General features: G+C 45.3%; 1 protein-coding gene across 4 annotated transcripts in view; it reads left to right on the top strand.

The window, feature by feature from the left end:
• DNAI1 (dynein axonemal intermediate chain 1) overlaps positions 1-18,602 on the top strand; it is a 137,606-nt gene that overhangs the window by 94,960 nt on the left and 24,044 nt on the right. For 2 of the 4 annotated variants that reach the window (XM_031609284.2, XM_090131375.1), the window contains 3 exons: positions 1,296-1,444; positions 2,272-2,371; positions 16,158-16,343. In XM_031609284.2, coding sequence (XP_031465144.2) covers positions 1,296-1,444; positions 2,272-2,371; positions 16,158-16,343 — 435 coding nt within the window. Of the gene's footprint in view, positions 1-1,295; positions 1,445-2,271; positions 2,372-2,619; positions 2,754-16,157; positions 16,344-18,602 lie in introns of those variants that run through there. The other 2 variants (XR_016461640.1, XM_090131376.1) reach the window with 2 other exon arrangements.

Raw genomic sequence — 18,602 nt, 5'->3', positions numbered from 1 at the left:
CACAGTTGCTCAGAGCCAGAGTATGCACCAAACTATTAGCAAGCTGTTGGCACCCTCAGTAAATTTCAGAGGGACGTGAGCCCCTTCCTGTGCCTGTTTCCTGCCATGGCCACCCTCCTGGGGATGGTACAGCTGATGCGATGCGCAGACTTCAGCACTCCTAATCCTGTACCTGTCCTTAATGCACAAGGATATTGTAAACAAAGCAGGTGAGCGTTACCAGACAGTGAATGTCATGTGCAATAAGTAGTTAAGCCTCCTGATTAGTTAGAGCTTTGGTTTGCAAGAATTAAAGTCATGCAACACTTCAGCAGTCCTGCTGCTCGGGCAGATGATGTTTTGCTGCATTCCGCAGGGAGTAGAGAAAGGTGCTCAAAAGTCCTTGTAGTGACAGTACTGAGGCAGACTGATGGAAAATCCTGAGACCAACCCAAACTTGCCGTGTAGATACGGCTTGCATGTGAAAAAACAACCAAGAGAGCATTACTTGTAAGTGGGGATCCTTGTGGCTAATGAAGGAGGCCTTCTGTGGGAGGAAGGTGGGGGAGGATAACCTCATTTTCCTGTGAACGTGGAACTGGGCAGGATACTGATCGAGTCCCATATCCTATTAGTGCCAGCAAGTGGATCATCTTTTCTCCTCCCTTTCATGAGCTCACATGGCCAGCAGGGCACAGGGCGGCCCAGCAGCCCAATGGGAGCATTCCTCAGCACTGGACAGCCTCCAGGGTTCTCACACCCTTCTGGGAAGTCATGAGCAGCATGGGAAGAGACCCAGGGCAGGGCTGTGTGGTGGGGCATGCTGCTGGGACAAGCTGTCACAGGATGATGGCAGAGAAGGGGCTGTAGACATATTCCTAAAACTTGTTAGAGCCAAAGGCTCTGATAGATCTTCCTTGTGCTGAGAATACCATTACTGGAGGTTTTAATTGGAACAGTCCAAATGCACACTGTTGGTGTGCTCTTGTGCAACATGAGAGTCATTTTCCCCTGCTTTTCTGAGAGCCCATTACAGAGACACTGCAGGAGGTGAGGGAGCTCCTACCGTGGAGAATAGGCTCTGTATCCTGCCTCCAGCTTTAAATCCAGCCTATTCCCATCTGTATGTCTAGCTCAATATTGCCTGCAGTTGGGGTGAAGCAGCATGTGCTAAATGATGTTTGTAGCACTTCTGGGTACCAGCTGCCTCTTCCCAGCCAGCCCAGATGAGCCTGGGAGGCCATACAAATATTTGCACACATCTTTCTCTGGAAGAAGGTCTAGGTCTGATTACTGACTAGTTCTTTCCATTGCAGTGTTCAAAATGCTATTCAAGCCAGTTTCTGGATGTGTTTGAAGCCCATCACATGGCTGTGGATTCAGTCAGCTGGAATCCCTACCACTTGAAAATCTTCATTTCCTGCAGCTCTGACTGGACAGTCAAGATCTGGGATCACACCATCAAGTGAGTCCTACTGGGTCCTGGCATGGGTAGTGAGGTCCAGGCTAATCCATCTGCATGTGTTGATTCTGCTCAAACCTGAAACTATTTCACTCTAAGATACTGATATTGCTGTCTTATCTCGGTTCTTGGTGGCTGATGAGTCAATCTAAAGGATGATGTACAAAGTCTAGCCTTGCTCCAGAATTTTGCCAAGAAGTGCAGCTCAAGCAAACAACCTCACTGCCTGGCCATGGAACTGTCTGCATTTCAGACTTGCTGTGGCAGGGTGATTCTTCTAGAACAATGGCATAGAGAAGTGCTGGTAGGTTGCCTCAGGGGCCAGAAGCTTCCTAATAGAGGCAAAAAATTAAAAAAAAAAATTGGAACATTTAAAAATCCATAATGAAGTTCAGGGTTAGTGGTTGAGAAATGTCTGGTTTCAATCAGGAAACTGATTTCATTGTAAATCAGTCAGAGTCAAATGTTTTCTGTTGCCAATACTCCTCTAATATTCAATGTCAGAGGTACAGAGAGGGAAGATCACTTTTTCCCGTATGATCAGTAAGCACAGAGTCTCCCTCTCACTGTGTGCAGTAAAAGCTTTCAAAACACTTGCAGAAAGAAAGCAACATGCTTCTTTTCTTCTCAGTGCAGTGGGATTAGGTTGAAGTTCAACTCTGCAATGCCTTTGGCTCAGACCCTGGCTAGTGTTTGGTGTAAGAAAGTATCCCACATCCCATTTCTGAAGCTGGCATTTAACACAGGCTGCAACATCCAAGCATTTATATCTCAGTGTTTCACTTTCAGACTGATAATATTTTTAACTGAGCCTGGATCTCTCTTTACAGGACTCCAATGTTTATTTATGACCTGAATGCTGCTGTGGGGGATGTTGCCTGGTCCCCTTACTCTTCCACGGTCTTTGCAGCAGTCACCACTGATGGCAAGGTGAGTGACTGATTTTCTCAGTAGACTGAGAAAAAGTCAAGGGAGATGAAGGCCAAGTATGAGGACTGGTCAGCCCAATCCTGGCCAGGAAGATCTGGAAGCTGAGGATCGTCCGCCAGCCCAAATCCAGCCCAGTGACTGAAGCTGGTTTGTCTGAGGCTTGTCTGGGCTTCATAGAGAGGCAGGGTCACTTTGGTGACTTGAGGCTCCAAAACTAGTAATTCCATTTTTTATCAATCTGATTTCAGAGGACATGGATGTCCAGTGGAGCTGAGAAAACCTAGGCAGCAGCATTTCTTACTCTTCCTACCCATGGGCCTTGCCACACTTATAAAAGCAACCAGGCCAGCTGTGCAGCAAACTGATGTTAAATCACAAATCGGTGAGCTCTTAGCAGATACTGTAGATCAGCTGCATGTCTTGTGCAGCTTGACAAAACCTTCATAGATGCATATGGCCATTCTTCTATAAGCATGGATCCTTCTTGATGGGACCGTACCCATCAGTGGTGATTCTTAGAAGACAGAAAAGAAAACTAGACAGGAACCTGAGAACAGACTGTTTTTCCTATGTTCTCCTGCCCTTGGCATGCATATTGCTGGGCATGCACTGTTTACTCTTTTCTGATGCTGCTTTCTCTGCACTGAGATGAGTGTTGCAAGCACATGCAAGTCCCAGCTTCTTCATGCTGATGACATCAAAGGGGATGTACTGCTTGCAGTGGTACATGCCAAGAGAAAAACATTTAACTCGCTCTGTGTGAAAACAGCTCATTAATGAGTGCTTCCCTGGAGATGGATGGATGGTGCTCAAGAGAAGAGCACCTCCAGCATGAGCTGATACCCAGGCATTGATTCAAGGTACAGGGAAGCAACAGAATTAAGTGAATATATACTTAAAATGTTACAAAAATAAATAAATAAATAATAAAAAATTAAAAAATCAGTTTTAGTAATATACCCAGGCTTAGCCAGCAGAACTTTGTTCCCATTAAATAAAATGAAATCAGCATTTTCCTTCTCTGTCAGGCTGTCTCCAAGAGTAATGACTTGATAATGAAGTACTTAGAACAATCCTAATGTTGAGATGATGGCAGTTATATTTTTGCCCCTAGCCATCCATTCTGGTAGCTCAGATGGTTAATTTGGGCCTGGCAAGTAGCCAGGGCACGTAGCTATCTGTCAATAGTGTTTTTGTACTGTAAGACCACATTGCTCTGTCGCCACGGGCTGCATGTTCTGCTGATGTAGATTAGAAAGTCTATGCAGTTTGGCCAAATTACTCCAGAAAAAAGATGGCCTTTATATATCCATATCGCTGAATTAGCAGCTTTATTGCAGTTTAACCTTTATATTGTAGCAAAAAATTCATTTCACTGATACAGTGGCTGAGGCTGAGAATTTGTCTCACTAAGCAATGGAGATATCTTTACTGGTGCACCTGGGCCTCCCTAAGAATTTCAGGTTACTGCAGCCTGAAGAAAGAAGTGTGGGTGCTTCTCTGTCTGCAGGCAGGATAGCTTGGGCCATTCATGCATTCCCCTTCTCCTGTAAACCAAGTGTGTTCCCTACAAGAACAGTTATGTGAGCCCCAATCCTGGACAGAGCTCATTGAAAGCTGGGTTGAGCAGAGCAGAGACATGTTAGTCTATTTGTGTCCTGGCATCTAACTGTGGGGAAGAGGAAGAAATGTCTGCAGGCAGTGAGACATTCTGGGCACTACTCACATGAGCCAGGTTCTTTGTCAGAGCTTTACCCATTGCAGAGAAGCTCCTATGGACTTGAAATATGCAATGAGGTGTTTCCATCCCAGCTCTTGTCTTAGCCACTGCTGTCATGGTTCTAATTACGTTGCTGCAGAGACACACTAGCTACCTTACCTATGAGCCTAGAATTCTTATGGGGCTCTGGATAGGACAGAAAGCTAGCTTGTTTGGCAGTGCTGCACCTAGGATATTTTATGTGGAGTAGGATCTCATTTTGCTCTTTGCCTTTAATCTCTCAAAAGTGACCATCATTGGGCTGTCTAGAAGGAAAGACTGAGGTAAGAGCTGCTTGGCTGTTGCAGTATACTGGCCAGGACTGATGCTGAAAGCAATCCTGGTCCTCTGCACTAACCAGCAAGATAGGTCTGAGATATGGTTTAGCTTCTGTTTTAAACAAAATCTGTTAGATCTTCAGTAGAAGTGGCTGTTTACAACCTTTACATTCTGGAGGATATTCCACTTTGTACTAGAACTCACTCTTTGGGAGTAACTCGGCACTTTGCAAAGGACAGGCTCTACTAATGCTGGGAAAAAAAATCTATGTTAACAGGATATAGAAAACTACAGGACATGAGCCAGAAAATAAAACATTAAAGGCCTCCTGCTCAGAAGCAGCCTCTAATTTTGCATCCACGTATAATTATGCCTGCAATACTTAAAGGTTGCCTGGAGGTGGGATCAGACCCTCATTGCAGTCTTAAAGCAATGTTGATTATATTTTGAAAAGCACATTTCTTTACTCAAGTTGATGTGTCCAAAATGTTTGTATTGCCTCCCTGTTGATTAGACTGACTTGGAAATTATTCTAACAATCTCCTGATACACATGACTCCAGGAGGTGCATATTTAAGAAAAGCTGTAAATATCTGGAGCATTATATTAAAATCTATGTGTTGGCAGCTGGGCATCTGCTTCAGACAGCACCACCTCTTTGTAAATAACCAAGTGAGCACGTTCTGCAGCTGGTGCGATGGACAGTAAGTGCTCCTGTTTATCATGTTCTGGATAATTTCCTTAGTGTCCTGCTCTGCCTGATGGCCGTTTCATTTCAGAGTGAGCATAAATGATTTGCAATGAAAATTGAAATAAAGTAAAATGATCCCTGAGATGTGCACATCTGTGCCAACACTGCCTGAAAAGAAGCTCCCAATTCTATAGCTAAATAAGTGGCTTGATTTTAAAAGGATAGACAGTCAGCTGGTTTTATGGGTGAGCTCAGAGTGGTTGCTAGTGAGCATTTGGCTTTGGTTTTAGTCAGTTTGCTAAGTCTGATGCAGTTCTGTACTGTGATTGCATTTTAAATGACAGGATGTTCCTTGAAGACTCCACAGTGTTTCCTAAAGCAGGCAGGTGGAGATACCTGTTATTTCTGAATTTGAGTCCTGCAGCATAGTTGGCTGGCTGCAGCTCTGCGGCCCCTCCAAGCCATCTCCTGCAGGGACCTGGGTGCAAATATTGATATGATTAGCAGTGAGATAAAATGAGGCTAGATAACACCTTGTTTCCATGGCTTTAGGTTGTAAACGGTAGAATCCTGACATGAAATAAAAAGAATAGCTGAGATGTGAGGCCTGCTTTGGAAATTGTAAAGTACTGTGGAGGTGGATTTGGATGCCTAACTCCTACATTTAGGGAACAAGAGATCTAGTGATGCTGTCCAGCTTATTGTAAGGATAGAAGACAGGGAAATGGATGGGAGTGGGATTCAGTCCCCATGGCATTCAGCTGGATTTTTAATTGGGATCTTGGTTTGAGTCTCAAACTAACACTTAAAGCAAAAATAAATATCAAAACACATAAAAGCAGGACTCAGACCTGAAATTTCTCTCTCAGGATTCTTTACGTCCTTTCCTTAAGAAAGGAAATGATGTTGGCAGGTTGTGCTGTGCAATAGCAGTGGCACAGAACTCTGAGTCTGGATCACTCATGTGAATGTTTTCCCCTTTTGAATTGATCCAAGAGTTCTCATGCCTGTTAAAAAAGCCAGAGACTCCTGTTGCAAGTGTCCCCAAATGTCTGGATCCCAGGCTAGAGGCCACAGCCACCTTGTGGAATGACTAATGGTGCTGTCAAGCTGGGTTTGGTCAGTCTGGAAAAGGAGTGACTTTGCAGGTACCTAACAGCAAGCTGTCAGTGCCTATAAATAGGTCATCAAGAAGTTAGAGCCGGGTTCTTCAGAGCAGCACATGAAAGGATGATTCTTGAAATTAGGAAGAAATTCTTTCCTACAAGACTGAAACAGGCTGCTTGGAGAAACTGTGGATGCCCCATCCCTGGAGATGTTCAAGGCCAGGCTGGATGGGCCATTGTACAACTTGATGTAGTAGAAAGTGTCCAAGCCTATAGCAGAGATGTTGGAACTGGATGGTCTTTAAGGTCCCTTCCAAACCAAACCATTCTATGATTCTATGACAACAGTTGGAATGAGTTGAAACGAGTGATTTGGACTGGATATAAGGAAAAACCTTTTCATCATGAAGGCAGTCAAGCAGCGCAGCATCTTACTCAAAGAGAGTGTACCATCTCTGTGCACAGAGTTCTTAAAGACCAGGTTGTGCAGAGCCCTGAACAAGCACATATGATCTCAGGAGGTTGGACTAGAGACTTCTGGGAGTCTCTTCTAGCCTGAATTATCTTCTAACCCTGAGACACTACATCCTTATGTGAGAAGGAGGATCCCAGGGCTTTTACAGCAGGAGGCATGCACTAAGTCCATTTGCTCTTCTGTTTTTGTGGTTTGTGTCCTTCATGACTAATACAGCAAGGGGAGGATGATGTTACTGTTATCCTTAGTAAATATTGATAGCTTCAAGATAAATGTCATCTGAGTGTGCATTCTGCAAAGAAAGCCACTCAGGCATATGCTTCATGGCCCTTCCCCCGTTATTGAAGCTGTTGACTTTCAAGATATGAAATCCTTGAGATGTCCCAAACCTTCAGGAAATTAACTAATGCCTTCAGCTTCTCAGGAAAAGAGTATACCCTATCCTGATGATATAAACAGATTTTACTGAACAACTGTTTTATATAAGAAGTCTTGAAGACCAGGTTTCTGTCGTGTCTCATGTACAGGGTAAGATGCTGAAGAAATGCATGTCATCTTGATAGCCATCATTTCCCAGATAGGAGAGAAACACTTGTCAAGCACTGCTGTGTTTGTGTTTATGGAACAATTCACAGAGACTTTCTGCCTATTTAACTTTGACTAGAAGCAAAAACCAATCTTTCTGTCTTTAAAACTTGTGTGACTTTGCAACTAAGAGCCCTGCCTAACATTTCAGGTACGCTGGTATTTCTTCGGGTGTGTTGGACCTTCTCCTGCCTCACCTTGTTGAACATGAGTCAGGCATATGGGCAGACCTCTCAGCATTGCTCAATGCTTTTGCCCAAGAAAATGAGGGCTGTGAACTCCCAACGGCTGCAGATGTCTTTCCCTGCCATGTCCATGTCTTTCCTCCTGTGCTTCTGTGGTAGTCTACCTGAGCTTTGCATGGCCTCCACTATCTCTGTAAGGCTGGACAATCACTAGGGTGTGAAAACAGTGAGTACAGATCTCTTTCTCATCATACAGAAGAACCTCTGAGCAGGCTGAAGCGTGTAGAGACTTTCTTAAAATGGCTTCTAAATTGCATTCACAGCAAAGTGGTTGTTTTCCAGTAAAACTGTTCATTTTCTTCCACCACAAAACATAAAAGGCTCTTTCTTATTCCCTGCTGAATCTTTAAGATTGATGTGGATGGATGGGCAGACTCCTGTCTGCTTTAAAACAAGGGCTGGTGACATGACAAAGCTAAGTGAGGTAGATGGGCAGAGTCCGTAGGATTAATGCTGCCTTCTTACTCTGTGCCAACCAGGCTGCACTTGCTTTTCTTCCTCCAGCCAGCACATTCTCTTTGCAATAGGATTTCTCTCCCCAGAAATTGCTTGAAGTCCAGAAGGCTTTGGTGTGTTTGTACAGGGTCTGATTCTTCACCTCTATCCTGCTGCAGCTCTTGTGCTATCATGGGATGTGCCGGTGAACTCCAGACCTAAAGATGCATCAGGCAGCTCGGGACATATCTGCTCACTGCCTCATGTCCCATAGCAACTGTGTCACTGGTGAGGCAGTTCTGTGAGCACAGTGGTTGTTTTTGATGAAAAAACAAACTGATGAATTTAAACCTTTTTCATCAGTGTTTTTTTGCATTGATTGTTTTTTATTCAGATGCTCCCAAGCCAGTTTTTCATTACTGTAGCTATTGCTCTTTCAGGTTATGAAATATAGCATTTAAACAAAACCCACCTGCTGAGACTAACTAGTTCATTCAGCCACACAGGAACCAAGTTTGTTCTTTTCTGCTTGTATGAATGTATGTGTAGGGACAAATGCCTTGGGCAGCATCTCCAAAGATATCTTTAATTAACCTGTTTGACTTTGCATGACTTTGCTTACTGAGCCTATCAGGAGTATCTGAGAGAGTTTAGAAAGCTGCTCGTAGATGCTTTTCTGCTCTTTGCTATCAGCAGCCACTAAGAATGACCCTGCACTTAGGTTTGAATTTGCAAATGGCAACAGTTGGCATTAAGGCCACTAAGACCCCCTCATCTGTATGCCCCATCCTCCTGTACAGAGGCAGCAAATTGTGAGCCTTGATGTTTATTGTTTGGCATTTTACAACAACCTGAAATCTGTGCTCGTTCTTTTTAAATGCCAGTCTCCAAGCCATGACAGTTCAATATCTGTCTTATGAATAGCTTTGCTGGCCTGCCACAGGGCAGACAGTGGCAGACAGCAGGGACTGCGTACCCCACCAGACTGTGAGCTGCCTGTGCTTGCACCATGGCCTGTCTTCTCACCCACTCCAGCAACCAGTGCCTACTGTGGGGCATAGCCAGGAACCAGGACGTGGGAAGGGATGGAGCCTGATCCTGATCTAAGAAGAGGCAGTCTCAGCCTGACACCAGGAGCTGGAATGTGGGTCACTGTAGGAATGTAGCAGGGGTGCTGGCACAACCGGTATGTATTCATGTGGCATAGCCCAGTAACCAGTAAGAAGCTGGTTGAAACAGCCTCTCAGTTCTTCACCAGCTCTCTGAGATGGGATATCAGAGTAGGGAAATGTTTGAGGACTGGAGGAAAGACTTTCTGCCCAGTCTTCAAAGGCATGACAGTGCAGGAAAGATTAGGCAGCCTAAATACACTATCCAGAAAGATACTGAATGGCATATTTGTAAGCACTTCTAGATCAAAGAGCAACCAGTCTAGAAGGCTTCTGTAAGGCCATATCATGTAAAACTGATCTAGTACAGTTTTTGAGAGTAACAGCCCTGGTACAAAACATCTATAGAGGATGACTTCAGGCACACAAATCCATGAAAAAAGGTGAAAAGATGGATATGGCATGGTGGAAATCATCCTCAGCAGAGTGCATGAGGACTGGGACTGGCGCTGAAACCAGCAGCAATTATGGTAGGACTAAGGGGACAGGACTTAAAAGTGCTTTAGTGCCAGAACTGAAACTGTAAATGAGCTCAACAGCCTCAGCAGCAATTTGCAGTCAGTGAGATGAAATTCAATAAAGACACAAACCAAATGTGCAGTATTAAATGAGCACTAACTGGGAAGCAGCAGGACCATAAGGCTGGGACTGGCTGCACCACCATGCTCCTGCCAACACCGCAGCTGTGCTTCTAGCTCAGTCCCTGGGAGATGCTGGGGGCACTCACCCCAGGAGCACCAGTGGGGTTCAGACTGGATGTGCTGGACATCTCTTCTGTTGGAGCAGGGATGGCAGCACAGCGTGGAGGTACCAACTGCTTCTGCCACGCTGGCATTGCACAAGTTCACTGCAGATTAGTTTCTCTCTTTGGCTTTCACCTTTCAGAAGCAATCTGAAAAGTAACAAATTAAATCTAGTATAATACCAGGCAGCAAAAGGCTTTGTGAGGAGGTGTGAGAAACATTAACTCAATCTCTGATTCATTCCAATGCATGCTATTAATGTTAGAGAGGAAAAATTAAAAGAGTCATTGGCAACATAAGAAAATCTTATTAGACCAAACTGAAGTGCAACCAGCTCTGGTGTATGATGTGTCAGCTATTTAGCACCAGATAACAGCATTCAGGAGTATGCAGGACCAAGACATGCAGGAGATTATCATAATCACCGAGACTGCCAGAGCAGAGCTGGTTGGCAGGAAGTGCTGACTGACAGGAAAATTAGCTCAGATACATGGGCACTTTCTTGTAAAACAATGTGACAGGGCTTTCTGAGGAGGTTAAATGGTCCTCAGCCTGTCTGAATGAATAACAGCTCTTCCACATGCTGAGGCTTTGGTTTCCTGCTGCCTTGTGGGAGCTCAGTCAAATCGGCTGAGGTTGTTTTCTTACCATGTCAAATCAGGAGTGACCCAGTTCTTAGTGAATGAGCAAGAGAAGAGAGATGAAGCCCTGAGGAGAAGCTCTCCCCTACAGCCCTGTGTTAAGCCAGGTGGTACAGAACTTCTCTTCCTACTGCTGTGCTGGGGTGCCCAGAGCAGCATGCAGAGATGCTGCAGTGCTGACATACTGCAGACCTGGGGGATGTGCTTGGTGTTCTCCTGCACTCCAAGGTGTGCAGCCAGCCCTGGTTAGAGAACCTGCCCAGACCAAGCATTAGCTTTCATGGATGCCTGCTCATCTTCCTGAGCTCAAAGCTAGCACAGAGATTGCTGTAACAGGGCTGGGGCCAGTCCTTCTCCCTGTAATGTATTTGTAGGTCTGGTACTGGTATCAGGCAGCAGAAAATCTGCATTCCTGAGCCATCCTTGCAGAAGCAGTGCAGCAATGAAAGTTTCCTGAGTCAGGTCCTCTGCCCTCCTGTGGAACCTCTGCCTGCCCTGTGCATTGGAGGGACTAAAGAGTGGCTTAAAACTCATTCAAGTTACTAATGCAAATTGAAAACATCTTACAGAGAATGAACAGGAGCTGCTCTCCTGATTGACCTGGCTGCAGTGAGACTGTAGCAATTGCATAAAGTAAGTCCTTCACCACATGAGGCAGTTTGGCCTCGATGCAAGCAAGGCCTGCCCTGCCTGCACAGTGCCTTTAGGAAGTTCCAGTGCAAGGGTTGGGGGTCATCTGCCAACTCGTTAAATATGTGACTTGAGAATTCGAAACAAGTCATCTGTGGCGTTTGCCAGTGGGTGAGGTATCATGATTCAGTCAAGGAAATTAGGGAAATCCATCACACAGACAGTTAAAGTCAAGCAGTGAAAGAGACGTCAACAGGTAAAGGGCAGCGTGATGTGCAGCATGATATTAAATCATCCCTCACCTTTTGCTCTTGCACCAATTTTTTTCTTTGTTGCCAAGTTACCAGGTACATCTGCTTTGCTCTTACATACATACATAGTTTCTCCCAGCATGGGTTTTGGTTGGTACCAGGTTGTTTTTGAGCACACTGGCACTGTTGTGGCCACTGGTGGGGGACGAGGCCTTGTAAATTCAGGAGAAAAGGACAGCTTCTGTTTGAGGCATGCAGCAAAGGTCTGGGTAGTTTGTGGGCTCCCATCTTCATAGGCCACAAAAGTTGAGCAGGCTGCTGTGCTGTAGGACAGTGGGTGACAGCTGGGTGAGGGCAAAGGGGTGCAGATCACCCTGGAGCTGCTGCAGCTGCTGGGCTGTGGGAGCTTGGGCTGGCCTTCGGGTTAAAGGTACAGTTTGCAGAGTGAGCAGGGAGACGTGAAGTGTTTGAAATTAAGAACATGGTTTGATGCTGGAGCTGTAGCAATAGCCTTGGATTTACACTGTGCCAAGCTTCCAGAGTGGCCATGCGGCGTCTCAGTGGGGAGCTATTGGTTGTGGGATATATTTGCATGATTCTGGATGTGACTGAGCTGGATTTCTTCTCCAGCTGTCTGAGAGTCAGGCATCAAAGCAGCTCATTTGTGTTAAATATTTTCTGCAACTCTAACACAGCAGTGATAGCCATTATTGCCAGTAGATCAAACATGGAGGCTCTGCTGTTACCTTGATCATAATTAAAAAAAAAACATGGATTAAAAGCATCTGACAGAGGTTTCAGGATTCCCCTGATCCCATCTCAGAGATAACTGGGAGTCTACTTACCTTCAGTGCTCTTCTTTGGGGGCTGCTGACTTATCAGAGGCTTTGCCCTTCTGTCTAGGAGAAGTTTGCTTTGAACATCTGCCTAGCACATCTACCATCAGTGTCAGGCTCTCTGGGGCTGTGAGTCCAGGTTTCCTCTGGCAGCTGTTGAAACCAGCTCATAAATCCCCATGCTGTGAGGAACTGCCTAGCTGAACACATTGGGCCTCATTCAGAGTGTGGTAGTTGTTCTCCTGTGTTTCTTTGGGGTGGGTGCACAGTTTTACAAGGACCATAAATAAAAGAGCTGTTGGAGTTGCTAGTTGCTACCCAGTGCTTTCTTCTTTGCAGCTAGGCTGGGGACTGCAGATGGGGATTCTTTCTCTCTCATTACAGCAATTTTCAGATTTCCTTTACCTCTCTCTGTACCTCTCCACAGGTTTCCTGTTCTCAGGGTCTGATTTATGCTCCTCTAGGGAAGTGGCCACATATTGTTCTTAAGCAATCTATAGCAAGAGAACTGAAATGCCCTTTCCCATTTTCTCAGTGCTTGTTAGCATGAATGAAGATCTGTCTCCTGTGGTCTACAGGCAGCCAGGTTGCCACCCCTACAGGCCCGTGGTTTGCTCCTGCAGGATGTGCAGAAGGTATCAGAGAAAAGCAAGAAAGTTATACTTTCTGCTTTGAGGACAAGAAGCAAATTACTGTATTCTCCATGGATTTGTTGAACCGTGAAGTGTCACATTCTGTGAAGCATTACTGCCTTGCTGTGTTGCTGGAAGTACAAGCCTGGGTGCTGCTATGGCACTGAGTGAGGAAGATAGGATGGGTAGAAACAGCCTATGGGAGTCCATGAAGATGCAACATCATCATGTCAGTAAGCATGGAAATGCATTTTTCTGCCGTATTGGAAAGTTATGCAAACATTGACCCTCATCAGACCAATTTGTACCTATGTGTGTGTCTGTGTGTATGTGGCAGCTCTGCCACTATGGGTCTGACGCTGGAGTCACATGCAGGCTGACTTATCTGTGTTGTGCACCCAGAGAGGGCTCATCTTGTGAAACCTGAGAGGCTATCTTTGGAGGTCAGTGGTCATCTACATCTGGAGAGGTGAAGGTCTCTGGAGTGATGGAGAGATGCTACATGCTGCTGGTGACTCTCTGGGATGGGAGATGCAGTTGGAGCTGTCTCCATATCTTTAATCCCGTGATCTGAGCCACCACAGCAGCTGGCATTAAGAACTTCAAGGACAGCTACGGGGTTTCAGTCTTCTGTTCTTAGGGTGGAAAGTCTTGCCCCAAATCCCCATGCCAATCTGCTAATTTATGGCACCATGAGGCTGCCTCAAGTGTTGTGTGTACCCTTTTAGGGTACTCCCAAAGCATCAGTAACTGAGTTGGTCTGATCCCACTTCCCCCTCCCCTCACAGTGCCTGTCATCAAAGCGTCTGAAGTCCTTCTTGATGCCTGTCAGGCCCACCCCTCCATCTGGAGAGTCTGCCAGCTGATTCGAGGCTGATACTTCCAACTGAAGAACTGGAATTGTTTGTTCTTTTCCGTGATTCCCTTGGCAAAAGAAAACAAGCCCATTTGTTTAGAAGCTCATAAAGGGAGAGTTTTATAGTAGGAACATTCATAAACTTGCTTGCTTTTGACCTTCTCCACTCTGCTCATGGTTTTGAGTTCTTGTCCCAGGCATTCTGTCCTAGGCATTTCTGGGCTGTCAGTAGCATTTTGGAAAAACAGCCTCACACGGAGTAGTTTGCATTGCTCAGCATTCCAAAACAGAGCCTTCAGACCATGCCATCCTTGCTACTCTGTGCTGCTGGCTATGGTGTGCAGGTGTGATACTTTGACAGTCCTGTAAAACAGATCTTGCTGCTGAAATGAAGCCTGGCCATTAATTCTATGCTGCTTGTTTTAAATCTGGATTAATTGGTGCTCCTCTAGCAATGGACATTTTGTGGGCTCTCAGGTTACTAAGTACTGAGCTTGTGTCATTGGTGGGAGAAGTGAATCATGCCCTTAAATTAATAAATATGTATTCTGTGAAGGCAAGCAATTAAACCTTTGGTGAGTGTGGGTCATGTGGGGTTGATGCACTTAAAAGAGAGCTTGCTTCTTTTCAGAGATAGGAAGACAGCAGAATGTAAGCCAAAACATAAACTTTTTATGCCTAGAGGTGGAAATTGGGATTACTTTGGCCTGAGTGTGGGACCTCAAGTTTCTGGTCTAGATTCAGAATTCAGTACTGGCATCTGAAATTTTAAGTGGATCAAACTGAAATCATTTTTTCCCAACCTGTTTTCTTGATGATGGGGGAAAGGGAAAGTCTCTACAAACTGCAGATTTTTATCTGTGTCTGATGCTTTGTATCCCCTCCTTGAATTACAAACTGCTGTGGATTTCTTTAAAACACATGAGAAGCTTTTGCACTTCCCAAGCTCTTCCCTGTCCAGAAAGGTCTTACTTTACTTCAATTTGGAGGGAGCCCCTCCTTGTCATATTTTTTTGCAGCTATGAAGTCTTTGCTTGATTCCCCAGCCTAGGATAAGGACATCACAAATGAGCTCTAAAGACACAGTGGTGTTTGAGACTGCCTGGGACCTGTGTCCTGGGACCTCTTTGCTTTACACAGATCCAGATAAAATTCACCAACTTGGTTGTGCATGATGAGAAAGTGCACATAATGATTTGATACACAATCTTTCATGCTCCTTGGAAAAAGCTTTTATAGGATACTGCTGTCAGATTTCATATAATTCCTAGATTGAAATTGTGAGCATGGCACAGTGTTGAAACAATACACGTCACCTGGCTCTGCTGGTAAACAAGACACAGCTGGCAGGAAATGCACACAAAGTTCAATTCTAATTTGTCCCTATTCCCACTATACTTGTTAGCATAACATTTCCTTCCTTAGTTTTTCTGAAGGTAATAAAGGGGAAAGAAAAATAAAGCTGGAAGTCTACACAATGGATTCAAGGTGGGAGCCCAGCTTGCTGGAGAGTCCTTCAGCACTGGTGAGGAACATCATGTTTTATTAGCCTTTGCAGGTTGTAGCACTGACAGGAGCTAATTGCAATTACTGGGAGACAATGTTAACACATTCTCTTGAGTATGTTCCACTGTTTCCATCGGAGTCATGCTGAAAAACTCTCTGTCATGCAGTTAGTGATGTGCTCTGTATCAGTGCCATAGCTCTGGGGTCCGTGCTAGAGGAAATCCTGCTTTCAGGTCTCTCACCCTCCTTCTTTGACTTTCTCACTTGCCCAGCCCTTGACTATAAGTGCCATGGGAGTGCCATGCTGGCACAGCATCTACAGCATCTGGTCTGGAACAGGCTGCTGTCCCCACACTGTCCTGTGCTTTGCAAAGTTTGCCTGTGCTTCACCCCAAGGTACATCCTGAATCATACTGACCATGTTCACATTATTTCCCTATTAATTACTGATCTGACTCTTAATTGTTATTATTAAGCTGGAGATATAAGAAAGGTCTGCAATAAAGGGTAGTCAATATTTCTGACATCATTTCCCACTTTGTGAGTCAGTCCATGTTAGACTGTGGTTTCACACCTGGTTGACTCATTGCTTGCAGCACTGGGGAGGAAGGTTAGGACCTGTGGGGCTAGCAATGCCAGATTTGAGCTGTCTCTAGTCCAGATCAGCTGGAGCCTTGGGAAGAGCTTGCCCCAACATCGGGGAGTGGGTCCTTGCCCCATGAGTTCCTGAAGTAAGGGGATGGTCCCTCAGAAGAGCAGGCAGCTTCTGGACATAGATTGCTTACAGGATGACGAAGGTTCTGAAGTCAGATGCTAATTGTGTGGTGAAGTTAACTTTCCCTAGAACCTTTTCTTTCTGTGATTTCTTCAGGCATAATTCTTCTGCTGAAGATTCTTCTTGCCCAACTAATCTCCTTTGTGTTGTCTTTTTTTTATTTTCTTCCCAGGCCCATGTGTTTGATCTGAACATTAATAAGTATGAAGCTCTCTGCAACCAGGTAGTGGTGGCCAAGAAGAAAAATAAAATAACCCATATCCAGTTTAATCCCGTGTACCCTGTTGTCATCATTGGAGATGAGCGGGGCCAGGTTACCTGCCTGAAGCTCTCCCCCAATCTGCGCAAGATGCCCAAGGTAGGTACAGCTGAGGGACCAAACCACAGCAGGTCTCTTCATGCCTTCGCTGTCCTCTCTACTCTGTGCTTCATAGGTTTCCCAAACATCCTATCTTTTCCAAGCTTTGGGTTTTGTTTGCAAAACTCCTGGAAACTTGAGTAGAGGTGATATCAGCTCCTCCCTGAGACTCCTGCAGAGTCTGTGCTGCCTGTCTTCTTGCTCTTCTGGATCATCAGAGCCTGTGCCCTGACTATCATTCACTTTCATCCCTCTTGTAAATGAGCAAGTGCTATCTTTATTTAGCAGGGTGTCTTGGGATCCTAGTCCTAAGAGACAGCAATGAGATGTACATTCCCGAATGAGTTGGCAAAACCCCTTTTCCCACCCAGCCACGAGTGCCAGTCTTGCAGTATGCTGAACATCTCCCACACAGTTCCTTTATTAGACTTTCTGGGTTTCCTCCAGCCACAAACGGTATTGCTGCAAATGCAGCATCATTTCTGACCCCATGTAATTTTCATAGCCAGTTGTCCCTTGCTTAATAGAGCTTCTTCAGTTTCAGGCTTTTTAGAATTGATCCAAGAAAGCAGTATCTCAGGATGATCATTTTTTATTTATATACCTCCAAAGGTTTTATACATTCTACCAGTCAGCTGTGTAAGGTGAGGTCTTTGGCCAGAAACTAATCACCCTAGTGTCAGTCCAGAATGTTCTGACTGATTTTTAAAGTCCTTTCTTCTAGACACCACTGGAAATACAAGTCATTTCTTCTAGACATCACTAGAAATACAAACTTCCTTGTGCTGAGAGAGCATAGAAAACTGAACATCATGGCAGTCTATTTAAAGGTGATGGAGCTGTGGGGGAGAATGTCTTATAAGCTCCATGTTTTCATATTTCTATCAAACCTACAGCCTGAGATAACCCAGTCTCTTAGGGCTGCTGCCAATTTGACTGGGGACAAGCTGATTTATGAGTCCTTCCTGATGTGGGTGAGCACTCTGTCTGCCACTGGCCCTGGTTTCATAGGGCTCACCAATGGAGATGGGTTACAGACACAAATGTGGCTATCCACCACCACACATTTAGCTATGGGGTGAGGAGCACCCAGCAATACTCTGCCATGGGTCAAAATAAATCTGAATGTCTCCCTCACTCCTTGTGGCCAGCAGCAGCCCTTCACACAGGCATAAATGTCACTAACTCTTAAATTGTCTCGTTTTGCAAACTTTCCACAGAGGCAAATTGCTTGACAAAGCTGAGCTCACAAGTGGCACAACTACATACTGCTGACCTTAACCTATAGGTACCATATCCCAAGCAACATAATGGGATGGAAATGGACTTTTCTGCTCTGATGTTATTAAGCTATCTATCTTCCACTTCTTGGTTCGGTCTGAAGGGACACTGAACACTGAATTAAATACCTCCTCCACATGTGGAGAAAAAGCAGGGATGTTCAGGCATGGCTGGTGATGTGTGCAACTCCCCTGGCTACAGCCAGCACTTCTCAGAGAGTGAAGAGAAATTAAAACAGATGTCATACAGGGTAGAAGCAGAGTGGTGGTGACGAATTGCAAGTGAGCAAGTGAGCAGGGTTGCCAGGCCCATCCTCTGTGGCCACATGATGGTGACCACAACGCAATGGTGAGGAGTGTTAGTTACTGCAAAAAGGTGATTTGAAAGAGGTAAGTGAAGCCCTGGCAGAGCAAGCAGTGCCATCCGCTGCATCTCCTGTCCTCCTCATTGCTGTACCAGCCTCCACGTGCATAGTGCAAACCTCCAGCTGTAGTTGCACAAGCATCATCTCGCCATGGGGATCCAGATGTACTTTAAAAGTATTGATCCCAGTCCCTTTGAAGATCAAATCAGTGTGCTCTTTAAACCCTTACCTTGTGCTGTCAGCTTTCCTCCCTAAAATATCTTAACTTCTTCCTCTTTTGTGGGAGTCACCAGAGTTAACAGGAACAGAAAATCCATATATCCTTAAAACTGCAGAGAGTCTAGAAGAGCCGTTGCATCCCTGCTGTCTCGTGCAGGAAGACACATCTGTTTGCACCTGGGTGAATGTCTGGATTCCCCAGTCCAGAATCTCCAGTGCCTGATCACAGAGTCACAGAATCACAGAAATGTAGGGGTTGAAAGGGACCTCAGGAGATCATCTAATGCAATCCCCTTGCCAAAGCAGGCTCTCTAGACCAGGTTGCACAGGTAGGCATCCAGGGGGGTCTTGAATATCTCCAGAGAAAGAGACTCTACAGGCCCCCTGGACAGTGT

The sequence above is a fragment of the Phasianus colchicus genome, chromosome Z (genome assembly GCF_987193195.1).
Source record: "Phasianus colchicus chromosome Z, bPhaCol1.hap1.1, whole genome shotgun sequence".
Classification (NCBI taxonomy): Eukaryota; Metazoa; Chordata; class Aves; order Galliformes; family Phasianidae; genus Phasianus; species Phasianus colchicus.
This window is presented reverse-complemented; position numbering and strand designations above follow the sequence as displayed.